This window comes from Stenella coeruleoalba, assembly GCF_951394435.1.
Source record: "Stenella coeruleoalba genome assembly, chromosome: 3".
NCBI lineage: Eukaryota > Metazoa > Chordata > Mammalia > Artiodactyla > Delphinidae > Stenella > Stenella coeruleoalba.
The window spans coordinates 172,745,335-172,759,325 of NC_137148.1; the positions used below are offsets into that span (position 1 = coordinate 172,745,335).

The 13,991-nt window shown below is 58.8% G+C and overlaps 1 protein-coding gene across 1 annotated transcript; it reads right to left on the reverse strand.

Moving 5' to 3' along the window:
* Positions 1–8,297: 8,297 nt before the first annotated feature.
* On the reverse strand, positions 8,298–10,384 carry LINGO3 (leucine rich repeat and Ig domain containing 3). The gene has a single exon (XM_079918261.1). The coding sequence runs from the start codon at positions 10,331–10,333 to the stop codon at positions 8,555–8,557; it is 1,779 nt and encodes a 592-aa protein (XP_079774387.1). The 5' UTR covers positions 10,334–10,384; the 3' UTR covers positions 8,298–8,554.
* Between the last annotated feature and the right edge of the window lie 3,607 nt (positions 10,385–13,991).

Here is a 13,991-nt window from a genome sequence, read left to right on the forward strand (position 1 = left end):
ATTGATTCAGAAAAAGGCATTTGATATAGAATTACCATACACAGAAAATCAAGAAGGGTGAAAATCCAGGGAAAGCCAGACAGTGTGAAATTCTAGCTTCAGCACACACTGTCGAAGCTGTCTGGGGACCTGAGGCTTGCCCTACCTGCCCGGAGGCATGAGAGGTGTCTCAGCTGAAACCCAGCCTCTTCCCCTCTGTAATGGAAGAACCAAGAAATCACTGCAGATGCGAAGATGCAAAGACGTTCTTGCTTCCTAGCTTGAGTGTCTTTCATGCTGAGTTTCTCCCTCCGCCCCATCTCGTTTCCCTTAGGGGCAGTGAGCACAGAGAGGGCTGGAGTCCATGGATGGTCACATAGCAGGTCCAGGCTGGGCAGAGGGGTCCACAGGCCATCGCTGGGTGCCCCCTGGGTGTGGGAAAGAAGACAGATCCATCTCACGGAGTCCTCCAAGTGGGTCTCCTGCCACAGTTTGGGCCACACTGACCTGCTAACAGCCAGCTTTTCGAGCGTGAGGGTCTGTAACTTGATTCAATATTTTGTCTTTCCCAGCACTCAGCTTCTGTAATTCATAGAATTTATACTTTCTGTCTTAATCCATGGGGCAGCCTGTGATTTGGGCAGATTTCAGAATCATGCAGTCGGAGAATGGCAGGCTCAGGGAAGCATTTGCCAATTATATGGGACAAGGATTCCAGAAATCCTGGGCTGTTCCAGGTGGAACAGAAGGGACCAGAGGTGCCAAGGAAGTGGCCTGCTCACTGCCCAGACCCCTGCTGACCACGAGTGCTTATTCTTTCCTTCAGGAGACCCTGTGGGGTCACCCAGCTGGGCCACGCCTCCCATCCAGGACTAATTAGGGTGAGGCAAGCAAGGCACTCACCTCAGGCACAGAATTTAAGGTGATGCCAACAAAACAAAAGGAGAAAACCATCAAGGTGGAGAGACTTCTGACCTTTTGCTACCTCTTGAATTCGCGAGAACAGGACGTTGGTTGGTGATGGCCGTTGTGACCGTGACACTTGTGTTTCCTCCTGTCGCCCTCCTGGGCCCCCCGCCTGTGCCCCCTCTCAGAAGGGGCACCTGTACTTGCTCCGTGCGGTGCGCGTGTGGCCAGGCGGCCACCCTGAAAGTGTTCTGAGTGTGCTGCTGTCAGGGAGCCCGAGCTGCCTCTCACCTGGGCCCGAGTTGGGGTATGGGTGCTCTAGCCCCTGGGGGGCCCCCGGCACAGGAGCAGGTGCCGGGATACGGGAGCCACATGGTGGGACAGGTTCCTGGTGGCTCCCGGCCAGGCCAGGATGGGGCAGCAGTGAGACCCACCCCCCATCCTGTCCCCTGGGCCTGCAAGAGCCTCACCTCGGGAGAGCAGCAGCCCCTACCTGACCAGTGCGGAGGGGCTGACCACAGGGGTGTGTACATCTTCTCCCACCCACCGGCAGGGGGAGGCTGGCTGCCACCCATGGGCTCAGCCCTGAATCCCACCCTACCCTCACCTCTCGCCTCGGGCTCCCTGCCAGCCTCAGACACCTCCCTGGGCCCAGAGCAGCGCTCGCAAAGCCAGGCCGAGGTTGAGAGGTCGGCCCCACTGTCCTCAGCCTGCTGCAGCCACAGGGCTGGACCAGTGGCTTTATCTTCTTCATTTTGCTTCAGGTTTTTATTTCTTTCTACTTTAAGTTCAGACCAAAAGATTCCAGAGTCATCCCCTACCCCTACCCTCCACCCCTCCAGAGACCCTCCAGCTGAAACCAGAGCCTGAGTTCAGGGACCCGAGTGGTGGGTATCGGGAGTGAGGGCACGAGGGCCACGCGGGGCCCTGCTGAGCCCTTGGGGTGCCCCCGGCCTCCGGCCACTCCTCTCCCCTCTGGGGACTCGTGTTCCAGCAAGTCGGGTGGGGCCCCTGCAGCGCTTCTGCTCTCCTGACCCCCCTACGCCGTCGGCACTTAAGCCACACGACAGAAGTCTGTAGCGGGAGCTGCACACACGCCCCTGGGCGTGGACCCCAGTGAAGCAGGTGGTTCAAGGCAGAGCTTCGGGGACCGGGCGCAGAGGCCCTCACTCGACGACCTTCGTGCGATGTAGTGTTGTGCCCACCTGAATATTATATCATACATCGAGCCTTCTCTGTATTTGAACAAGAAAGCGAAACACTAGTTTCCTACTTAAGACTTTAAGGGTTTGTGAGGCGGGCGGGGTTAACACGACACTTGGTTTTGCTTTCCTTTTCCTTTGGTTTCATGCGGAGTGTGAGCTCGTGAGTGTGTGCGTGGACGTGTGTTAGAGCCTCACCAGGAGATTAGGCTGTTGGAGGCCAAAGGGCGGCTTACAGTTCTCTGCTTTAGTCGCTGAACTCCTGAATGTTTTGGAGAAACAGGAAACAGAAAATAGCAGATGTCATGGAGGAAAGAGGATAAACAACGACCAAAAAAAAAGGGGAAGAAAAAAAGCTCACACCCAAATTCACAAAACCTATTTTTTAAACCAAGCACATCTTGAATGCGTGTGGAACCTCAATGGGCTCAGAAAAAAAGATACTAATATATTTATCTCATTGTTTGTTTACATAAACTTCTACAGTTTCAGACCTCAGCAGATAAAAGGCCAGTCCCAGTGAATCCCAGCTTCCGCCGGAGCCTCTTCTGAGTAGGCCCTGGGGCGGGCGTGGAGGCCCCTGAGCCCTCCTCCCAGCCCGGCCTCTCCCAGCCCAGCTGGCCCCCCCCAGGCCTCCTGGCCAGACCCTGGCGGTCCTGCCAGCTGGCACAGCAGGGGTGGCTGTCACTTGTGGCCGCAGGACCTGAGCCTGGGCTTGGGCCCTTGGGATGGAGGTGCGCCCCCATCCCACTGCTCTGCCTGCGACCCTCGGGTGTGTTGATGTGAGGGTCCCTCTCGCGCCAAAAAGCCTGGAACTTTGCACAGCTCCGTGGGCTCCGGCGGGTCACCGCCCTCTGGGGACCCCCACCTCCACCCCGGCCGTGGGAGGGGCTCACTGGGCAAACACTGCACGGACGGCGCAAACGCTCTGAACAGTGTTGTTTTTGTATCAATGTCTGTGCAGTGACGAATGTATTTATTTCTCAGACTTGGGGCGAGTGAGCGGCAGACCGGGCTCCGCCACCGCACGCTCCCGCCAGACCCAGCCCACCGCCGCCGGGGCTCCTCCAGGATTGCAGAAAAGGTAAAGAAGGAAAGAGGAACCTTTAAGCAAATACGAATCTCAGACTCGCAGCATAGCCGCACACCTCAGCCTGTGAAACGAACAATCTGGACCCAGACGGACTTTCAGAACCTCACGCAGCCGTGGGCTACCCCGACTCCCACCCGTCAGAATGCACTGGACTGGCCGTGTGCAGGAGTGCGATCCACCAGGGACCCCGGCCGCGCTGCCCGTGGCTGTCCGGAGTCGGGGTGAGGCCTGGGCAGCCGGGAGGGCAGGGTTCAGGGCAGAGGTGGCCGCATCCGTCCCGTCGCCTTGGCTTGGTGGGTGGGGGGAGGACGAAAGCAGAGGCACCAGGCCTCAGAACAGACCAGGGATCCCAGCCTTGCCGGCCCCCTGCAGGGACCAAGGCCCTTGCTCTTCCCCAGAGCCAGGTTGGGCATCACTGAACCTGTGAACCCGATGCCAGGAGCGGGTGGTGGAGCGGGGCCTGACCTCAGTCTGACCTTCCAAATCAGGGGGTGGGTGTGAGCTGTGGGGACTGAGGCTGCCTAGGACCCCCTGCCTAGGACCACCCACCCTGCCCCGGGCTTGTCACCCCACTTTAATTTTCTACCAGGAACCCCTCCCCCACCTCACCTTGCTGTTTATTGCTGTAATTTATTGACCTCAAATACGCTGCATAACAGACCTCACTCAGGGCAGGGAGGATCCCCAGGGCTCCCCGCCTCCACTTGGCGGGGCCCCGGGGGGGCCAGGTGCTGAGGGGAACCTCTTTGTCCCCCACCCATCACTTGCTTTCCCCCTCCCCTGTTGGGGGACCCCAGGTTGGGCACTGGCCCATTCACAAATACCTCGAGGGGGAGGGCGAGGGATGGGGTTATAGCTGTTTTGTTTACCGGGAACTGGAAGAGGGATCATGTCCTGCTACGCGCGCTTCCCAGGAAGGGGGGACCGTGATCGCACCCCTGTACTGGCCACCGCTACGGTCAGTCATCACACCGAGTTCACTTCCCTCGAGAGTTTGGATAAATTCAGGTCATAGCTGCAGGTATGCAACCCTCAAGTGTCATAGTAAAGCAGTTCATCGATTTCTCCATTTAGAAGTGTGCAGTCTTAATGTACAGTGATGAGAAACTGTTATTTTATGATCATTTCATTAAAAGCGTGATTGAAAAAAAAACAACAACCCAGTAATCAAGATAAATAACATTGTAATATAATAATGTAATATTAAAAAAACATCTTATTTGCAAACTATGGCCCTTGGGCTGGCCGGCTGTTTTTGTAAATAAAGTTTTATTGGCACCAGGGCCAGGATTCGGGTGTGGGGAGTGAGGCAGGGTCATGCCAAGGCAGAGTGGATCCTGTCTTTATCTAAAGGGTTGTGGACTCGGGGCATGAATTAATTTTGTTCGTAGAATGTTGATCTTGATGACTGAGTTCTGGATGCCAGGGCAGTGCCTTACTTGCCTGATCCTGAGGTGGGGTTTGGGGGGTGGACAGAAGGGCCAGGCTGGGACAAGCAATGACATCCCTGGGGACTTCTCCACCCAGGACAGGCAGGGTGGGGGGCAGCTGGTGCCCAGGGACCCCGCTGCCTACCTCAAGATGACCCCTCCTTGGAGTGGTTGGGGGCCCTTTGTGGGGGAGGAGAGCAGATGCCAGCTGACATCTGCTCAGCACCCCAATGTGCCTACCACCCCACTGAGCCCCAATGGACAGTCCTCCCTTAAGGCCTAGAAATGGGGACCGATTGCCTCAGCTCACCCTGAAAAGTGGCCCCTGTGTGTCAGCCCTGGCCGGCCACCCCACATCAGGGTCAAACCCTCTGCAGATAGTAAAGCTGTTCTTTTATTCGAGAAGTGTTTTTGGAGCGCTGCAGGAGCTGGGGCCGGGCTCTCTGCATCCCTGGCATCGCCCTGAGCAAGGGCTCGGGATGCCAGATCCTCCCGAATTTCTCATGACTTCGCATTTCTGAGAAAAATGCCTCAGTTTTTTGTGGCATGCAGGGTTACAGTCCCCAAAGATGTCCATCTCCAGAACCTGTGAATATGCTATGTGGCACGGCAGGGGGAAGTGAAGGTTGCTGATTAGATGAGGATGGGGGTGACCCTGGATTCCCAGGGGGCCCAGCGTCATCCCAGGGTCCTTATAAGAGGGAGGCGGGAGGGTCAGAGGCAGAGAGAGACGGGAGATGCTGCGCTGCGGGCTCTGAGGATGCAGGTGGGGCCGCGAGCCAGGGATGCGGCGCCTCTAGAAGCTGGAAAAGGCGGGAACCGACGCTGCCCTGGAGCCTCGGGAAGGACCAGCCCTGCAGGTCCATTTTAGACTTCTGAGCCCCAGAGCTGTCAAATAATAAATCTCAGTTGTTGTAAGCCACTAAGTTTTGTTACAGCGGCCATAGGAAGCTCAAACAGTTCCCTGCATAAAAGACGACCATAATCCTCCAGTTTATAGATGAGCACACTGCACAGAGAGGGGCAGCGACTTCCCCCAGGCCACACAGCACTGAGGCCACAGACACCCCTCTGCGGGGCCCCGCCTTGGGTTTCTAGCCACCAACGGGGCGGGTCCCCCTTCAGCTGCCCTTGGCCAGGGGAAGCCCCAGGGGGAGAAGCTGCCAGCTCCAGAGGCGCAGCAGGGAGGGAGGGAGTCTGCACCTCACTTCTTTCCTCCCTGCCGCTGGCTCCGCCCCTGGACCAAGCTCAGGGCAAGAGTTCCCCTGGACAGCCCAGTGCCACTGGTCCCTCTCAGCACCCTGCTTCTCCTTAGCTGGGGACTTGACTCTCCCTTTGCCCACCTGTAAAATGGGGTCATAACAGGACCCAGCTCACGGGGGAGTGAACGCAGGCAGCACAGGGGACAGCGCTGGGAACAGCACGGGCACTCCTGAAGTGTGACCTCTAACCTTATCACACGGGTCATTCTCCACAAATGCCCTATGACTCAGGGTCAGCTTTGGTGCTGAAGCCAGGCCTCTCCCTCAGGGACCCCCAGCAGCCCCTACTTTCTGCCCCCATGCTTCCCATGAGAATTTTAAAAAACCCTGAAGTTTGTTATTAAATTGGTTTCATTTTTATTGGATTCCAACCAAATACAGCCGGGTAGGGGTGGGGGACAGGGGCTAAGGGTCTTGGTTGATGTTGGGACAGGGGGTGGGCAGAGGGGACTGGGAGATCTCAATATGCTGACATTCTATAAGTCCTAACACTGCTGAGAACATACTCCCTCCTGTCTTGATGATGTTAAAGGCACTTGGATGTCGTTTTGAGGGGCCCTCGGTGTTGTCGTGGCAACCAAGGTCAGGAGGATGCTAAGGGAACAAAACTAGTCCACTCTGTTCGACTCTGTGTAGGGCTGCTGGACACCCCATTCGGCCCTCACTCACTTCCTGCCATGAATGGGGTTGGGTGGGGTCCCCACCCTGGCTGGCTGTGGTCAGCAGCCTGCCACACAGCCCTGTTGGCCCATGTGCACGCTCTGGAAGCGGGATCAGGGCCTCCCGATGCTTCCAGCCCAGGGAGAATGGCCAGTGGCCCCTTCCACCTTCTGGCTGAATCCTTTGTGCAAAACTTCCAGGAGGGACAGCTTTCTCTCTGGCTCATCTCAGAAAGATCTGGAGGGATCCAGAATCCAAGTCAATCACCAAGCTTGTCCACGGGCCTGGCCTCTACGTATGTAGCAATAGGTTTGACCGTCAGACCCATTTTATAGACGTGGACACCAACGGTCCAGGTGGTCCTCGGTTGCCAACAAAGATTACACAGCTGCGAGGGCACAGAGCTGGCTTTGAACCTTCTTACAAGGTCCTTGAGAATACTGTCTAACTTCCCTTCTGCCCAGGGCCTGGCCACACAAAATTTCCTGTGCCCCTTCCCCCAAGTGATGCCCTAACTGTTGTCTGGCCGAGGTAGAGAGTCGGGGCAAGGACCAGGCTGGGTGAGGCAGGGTCATGTATGGTCCCTGTCTGGTATCGGAATACTTCTGCAAAACCTCAGCTCCTGCTTGCATACCCCCAGTGACTGGGAACTCACTATCTGTAGAGCAACAGGGCAGTGACCTTGGGGAAGCTCTTCTTTCACCTGAGCTACAGTCTTCCTGTGACCCTCTCTACTCTTTGGCCCAAGATCTGCCCCAACATTGCAGAGACCAAGGTGCCTCTGTCACCTTCTCCCAACGACCCAGGTCCAGGCCTCCCTGTAGCTTGAACCTTTGTTCTGGCCTTTCTCCCCGTCGCTGCCCCTTCCATGCCCATAACAGGGACCCTGAGAACCGTCCACGCTCTGGTCTCCTTCCCGAGGTGAGCAATGGGCCACGGGGCTGGGCAGGGGTGCTGCAGACTCGGGATTGAAGGTCACTCCAACTGGTCTGCTGGAGAGGGACACCTGGAAGCCATGCTCCTGGGCCAGGGGCCAGGACGGCTGTCCCTCCTGGGCGGTGAGAGCAAGGAAGCAGGTGGCAGCTGTGAGGGATGGTGGGAGGAACCAGGGGAATGGCTTCTCCTAGCGGGCAGCCCACCCTGCTTGGCCAACAGGTCCTGGCGGGCGGGAGTCTGGGTGCAGGGGCATCTGGGCCAGCGGGTCAGGGACCATCCTGCATGCTGGACCACCTCAGGGTGAGCCTGACCTCCTCAGCGAGACCGTAGCGCAGCCCCTGAGATCTGCCCCAAGATGGCCAGCTGAGCGCTAGTTGGGTGTGAGCTGTCTGGGTGTGAGCTGAAATGTGTCCCAAGTGTGAGCTGCCTGGCCCAGGTGTGCGCCGGTCTCTCCCCAGAGCCCTGCGTGCCCTTGGTGAGCTCTGGAGCTTGGGACACCTTCTCAGTGTCAGCTGGGTGTGAGGTGTGTGTGTTCCACTCTGGAGCCGTGCGTCTGGTTGTATGTTCCGGGTGTGCGTGTGTGCTCTGGTGTAGGGACGGGGGCGGGGTGTGTGTGTGTGTGTGTGTGTGTGTGTGTGTGTGTGTGCAGGTGTGAACAGTGAGGGCTTTCACATGCCCCTGGTGACCTCCGTGGGGTTCCAGGTGTAGACCATCTCCACCAGGTGTAGACCATCTCCACCAGGTGTGAGCTGTTTACGCCCGGGACCCTGGGCCTCTGAGCACCCCCCGCCCCCTGCCCAGCTCAGCGACCACACGAGGGGCAGGAAGACAGCGTGAAACCCTAAGAAAACGCTTGAGAAACTCTGCAAAAGATGCATCCTGATGAAAAAACAGTCCTGTGGTTGGGTCTCTACAAAAAAAGGGGAAGTTGTGCCAGGAGCCGGCTTGCGGCCGTCCCCTACGGGAAATGCATAGGTGGTAGTCAGATGGGCCAGCCACGGGCTGGCGTGGATTTGGGCGGAGACGGAGACGCGGCCTCTGGCGCAGGCGCAGCGGCGGGGGCCGCGGGAGGTGGGCCGGGGCCTCTCAGATCATCTTCATGTTGAACTTGCGGGCGCCCCCCTGGCCGGCAGCCGCGGCGGGCCCGTCCACCTTGCGGAAAGAGTACTCCACCGAGAAGTTGTTCTTGTGCTGCCCGCGGCCGCGGCTCCACACGAAGAGCAGCAGGAAGCAGAAGAGGACGACGCCTAGGAAGGTGATGCAGCCCATGGCGGTAGACACCAGGATAGTGGTGAGGTCCAGAGGAAAGCGCACGGCCGCCTGCGTGTCGTTGCGGCCCTCGCCCGGGGTCCGGTTGGTGGCTGGCTCGGGCTGCACGCTCAGCGTGGCGAAGTAGGTGTCGTTGCCGCCCGCGTTGCTGGCCACGCACGTGTAGGTGCCGCTGTCCCCTGGCCGCGCGTCCCGGATCTGAAGCGTGCCGCCCGGCAGCACGCGCGCCCGGCCGGCGCTGGCGGCGGTCACCGCGCGGTGGCGCGGCGTCACCCAGGCCACGGTGGGCGCCGGCTCGCCCTCGGCGCGGCACTGGAAGCGCACGTCGTCGCCCGCGGCCGCCGTGACATGCTGCAGCCGCCGCTCGCGGATCTTGGGCTTGCGGCACACGAAGTACTCGAAGAGCACCGAGTCCGGCAGGTTGCGCAGCGCGTCGCCGCGGACCTCGGCTGGGGTGGCGCAGGCCGGCAGGCGGCCGTCGAAATTGAGGGTCTTGCGGCGCTGCACGATCCAGAGCAGGCGACAGTCGCAGGCCAGCGGGTTCCCATCCACACGCAGCGTCTCCAGCGTGTTGACCGAGTGGAAAGTGCTCTCCTCCAGCGTGGACAGCAGGTTGTTAGAGAGGTTGAGCAGGCGGATCTGCCGCAGCCCCAGGAAGGCCTGCGGCTCCACCACGGCCAGCAGGGCCCCAGCCAGGTGCAGCTCACGCAGGCGCACCAGGTCGCGGAAGGACCCTCGCGGCACCGTGCTGATGGGGTTGTGCGAGAGATTGAGGCAGGTGAGGTGGGCCTGGTGGCGCAGGGCGGCGGCCGGCACGGCGGTGATGTTGGTGTGCGTGACGGACAGCGAGGTCAGGTTGAGCCCCCTCAGGCTGCCGGCGGCCACCTCCTCCAGCAGGGGCCAGTTGTCGATCTCCAGGTGCAGCAGGCCCGGGAGCCGCTGGAAGTTCTGGTCCTCCAGGGCGGCGATGGCCAGGTGCCGCAGCCGCAGGGCGCCCAGGCCCCGCAGGTGGCCCAGCGACTCGCCCGACAGCGCCGTCAGGTTGCAGCGCTCCAGGGTCAGCTCCTCAAGCGCCAGCAGCCCCGCGAAGGCCCGGCGCGAGATGAACACCAGGTCGTTGTCGCCCATCTCCAGCCGGCGGAGGCTGCGCAGGTCCTGGAAGGTGTAGTCCAGGAGGATGACCAGCTTGTTCTCGCTCAGGTCCAGCAGCGTGAGGTTGTCCAGGTGCGTGAAGACGCCGGGCGGGATGAGCTTCAGCAGGTTGCCGCGGAGGCGCAGCTCTCGCAAGCGCGGCAGGTTGGCGAAGGCGCCGGGCTCCACGTGCGCGATCACGTTCTCGCTCAGGTCCAGCTCCTCCAGCAGCGGCAGGGCGGCCAGGTCGCCCGGGTTCAGGCAGCGGATGCGGTTGCGGCTGAGCTCTAGCAGGCGCGTCTCGGCCGGGATGCCGTCGGGCACCGCGGTCAGCCGGCGCCGGGGACAGGCTACCGCGCGCATCTGCACTGTACACTCGCAGCGGGCCGGGCAGCCCCCAGCGGGGGGCGGGGCCGCGGGCAGGAGCAGAAACTGCAGGCTCAGGACACACAGCCAGCAGGTCATGGTGCGGAGCCTGGGCCTAGGGCCGCGCCACCATCCTCGTGGGCACCTGAGGGCGGGGGCAGCGTTAGCACCCGTATCCCGCCATCCCGCCATCCCGCCACCCCGGCCCGTCCCATCCCATCCTAGTAGCTAGCTCAGGAAGCGATTATCCACCGTGGGACCCGGGATCCCCCTCTGGGGTGTCTACCCAAGGGCTGGGTAAGGAAGCAGTGTGGATGGATAATCAGGGTCCATGGAGGGGGTGACTTCAGACCAGGACAGGTGACATTTGAGCTGAGACCCTGGGCTGGGTTGAACTGTGTTCCCCCAAAAGAAACGTTCAAGTCCTAACCCTGGTACGTGGGAAGGGGGCCTCGTTTAGAAATAGGGTCTTTGCAGATGTGGTGAGTTGAGACAAGGTTATATTGGATTAGGGTGGCCCTGAATCCAATGACTGATGTCCTTATAATAAGAGGGAAGTTTGGACTCACACATAGATGCACACAGAGGGCAAAAGGCCGCGTGAAGGTAGAGACAGAGGTTGGAGGGATGTGCCTACAAGCCAAGGATGGCGGGGGCCCCCAGAAGTCGGGAGGGGCAGGAAGGACCCTCCCTTGGAGACTTCAGAGGGAGCATGGCCTGAGACCCCTGGATTTCAGACTTCTGGCCTCCAGAACTGGGAGAGCATAGATTTCTGTTGTTTTCAGCCACTCAGTCTGTGGTACTTTGTGTTTGGCAACAGGAAGCTAATACAGACCCAAAGAATGACCAGGAAAGGGCCCATGGGTGTTGCAGAAAGAGGGTTCCAGGCTGGGGGAAGAGCCAGTGCAAAGGTCCTGAGGCTGAAGGAGTGGCTGGTGAGGCTAGGAGTACAATGAATGGGGGTGGGGAGTGGGAGATGCACTGGAGGGTTCACGGAGGCTGGATGATGTGGCTGGGGAGGCCCGGAGGGACAGATGCCAACACGCCTGGGCCTTTGCACCTGCGCCTTCCGAGTTGCTCCATCTCTCCTGGCAGCCAGCTGGCCCTCCACCCCCTGTCCCCGCACTCTGCTGGGCTGCAGCCCGGATCCCGGGGCCAAGGTGGGTGGGGGTGGGGAGGGCATAAGCAGATGGCAGCCTGAGGGTGCTGCTCCGTTGGCCAGGCACCTATTTTCAGCATCTTAGCAGCTGAAGCCCCCAGGCATCCCCTGACCACCCCTGACACATGCTTACTGCCTGTTTCCTCACTGTTCCCGCAGGCCCGGCTCGGCAAAGACCCAGGCTGTAGATTCTCATCTGCTAAACAGCGGTGTGGCCAGCTCCAGCCTTCCTGGGCCCTTTCGGGAATTTTAAGTGAGCATTAACACACACAGAGCCCTGAGTAACTTAATGCCAGAGGTGAACCATACGTCACTGGGGGGAGAGTTTGTATTTTGCAGGGGTCATCAATTTAAGATGAGGTCATACTGGAGCAGGGTGGGCCCTGATCCAATGACTGGTGTCCTTATAAAAGGGGAAATTTTGATGCAGACACTCAGGGAAGGTGGCCACGTGACAACAAAGGCAGAGACTGGAGTGATGCATCTATAGGCCAAGGGACACCAAAGAGTGCCAGTAACCATCAGAACCTGGAAAAAGCAGGCAAGGATCCACGCCTAGAATCTCTGGAGGAAGCACAGCCCTGCTGACACCTTGATTTTGAACGTCTGGCCTCCAGAACAGAGAGAAGAACTTTCTGTTGTTTTAAGCCGCCATGTTTGTGGTATTTCATCGTGGCAGCTACGAGACCTAACGGAATATCCACGGATCCGTAAGAAAAACTCGCACGTGGGAGCAGGGTGAACAAGGAGGTTTGCTGCAGGGTCGTTCGGAACCGCAAAAACTGGGACTCACCTAGATATCCATCAATAGGGGATCAGGTAAATAAATTGTGGTCCGTGCCCGCTGTGGAACACAGGGAGACTTGTATGTACCAGTGAAGAAAGACAGTGATGTAGTTATATGGGGGGGGGGGGTGAATAAAAATCCCCAAACTAACCTAAGTGTCCATCAATACGGGATTAGTTAAATAAACTGTGGTCTGTGCCTGCTGTGGAATCAAGGAGATCTGTATGTACTCAGTAGAAAAAGAGAGCTGAGATCTAGTTACATGGAGGAAAAATGAACTAACCTTAGCACCCATCAATAGGGGATCAAATAAGCCATAATCTATGGTTATTGTGGAAGGCTGGGAGATTCAGATGTACCCACAAGGAAAGCTGGCTGAGGTGTAGTTCCACAGGAGGCCAGGGGGAAGCAAGGTTGCCACACAATCACAGACAGCACAATCCTATTCGTGGCAAAATAAAACCAAACACCAAACTCAGTTCTTGATTTGGGCGGGCACATAAACACAAGCGCAGGTGCCCCTGAAACGCCTGGGAAGTCACACACCGTTCGGGACAGCACTGTGAGTGGCGGGAAGGGAGTTGCCGTAGTGGAGAGTGCGGTCCCATCATGAGGAAACCGAGGCGCCCCTGGCCTCCAGGAGGTCACAGGTCTTAGCTCCCTGTTCCCGGCTGGGAAACCTAGCAGGGAGGCAGAGGGAGGGAGTGAGAGGCATCTGGCTGTGCCTTCCCCCTGCAACTGTCCTTAATCCCGACCTGGGCATTGCAGGGAACATAATCCTTCCCTGAGGCAAACTTCTTCCCAGGCTCTTTTTCTAGGTCATTCCCTCCCGTGTGGTTGCCCTGGAGAGCATGTGGAGAGGCCGTGTCCCAGGAGGGGACATGACAGTCAGAATTGATGGTTCCCTGTTCAGCTGTCTCTTTTCTACGTTAAAGGGGCTCTGAGGTCACTCCCAGGTCGCCAGCCCAGCCCAGGCTGCTCCCTGTGGTCAAGGGATAACGGTCCCCCAGCCGGGGATGGGGCACAGCTCCTCAGCAGTCTGCTTTGGAGGAGCAAGGCCCTCCCTGCCCCAAGAAGGAAATAACTGGTATTGTTCAGCCCCCCAAACAGACTCCTTGTGGGGGCAGAGCTGCCTGCATTGTGCCTTCTGCAGGAGAGAATTTCACGCGCCCGGCCTCTCCTTGCCTTCCCCTCCTCCCTCTCTCCCCCTCGCTCTCTCTGCTCCAGCCCCACAGGCCTCCTCGCTGTTTCTCCAACATGCCTGCTATGGTCCTGCCCCAGGGCCTTTGCACGGGCTGTGCAAGACCCAGACCACTGTCCCTTCATGGCTCTCTCCCTGACTTTATTTGGGTCTCGCCCCCAGTGTCACTTCCCTGGTGACTCTCTGCACTAAACTACCCCTCCCCTCCCCCCAGGCTCTCTGAAATGCACCTTAAACCCTGTTCAAAGTTGGTCTTTATTCCTGGACTGGAAACATCATCTTCATCATTATCATCATCTTCATCAAAATGGCAAACTCTGGGGGCTACCCTGGTGGCGCAGTGGTTGAGAGTCCGCCTGCCGATGCAGGGGACACGAGTTCATGCCCCGGTCCGGGAAGATCCCACATGCCGCGGAGCGGCTAGGCCCGTGAGCCATGGCCGCTGAGCCTGCGCGTCCGGAGCCTGTGCTCCGCAACGGGAGAGGCCACAACAGTGAGAGGCCTGCGTACCGCAAAAAAAAAAAGGCAAACTCTGCTATAGGCTCTGCTCTGGGCCAGCCCTGGGCTAAGGCTCTACCTGGATCGGCCCATTTAGTTCCCACAACAACCT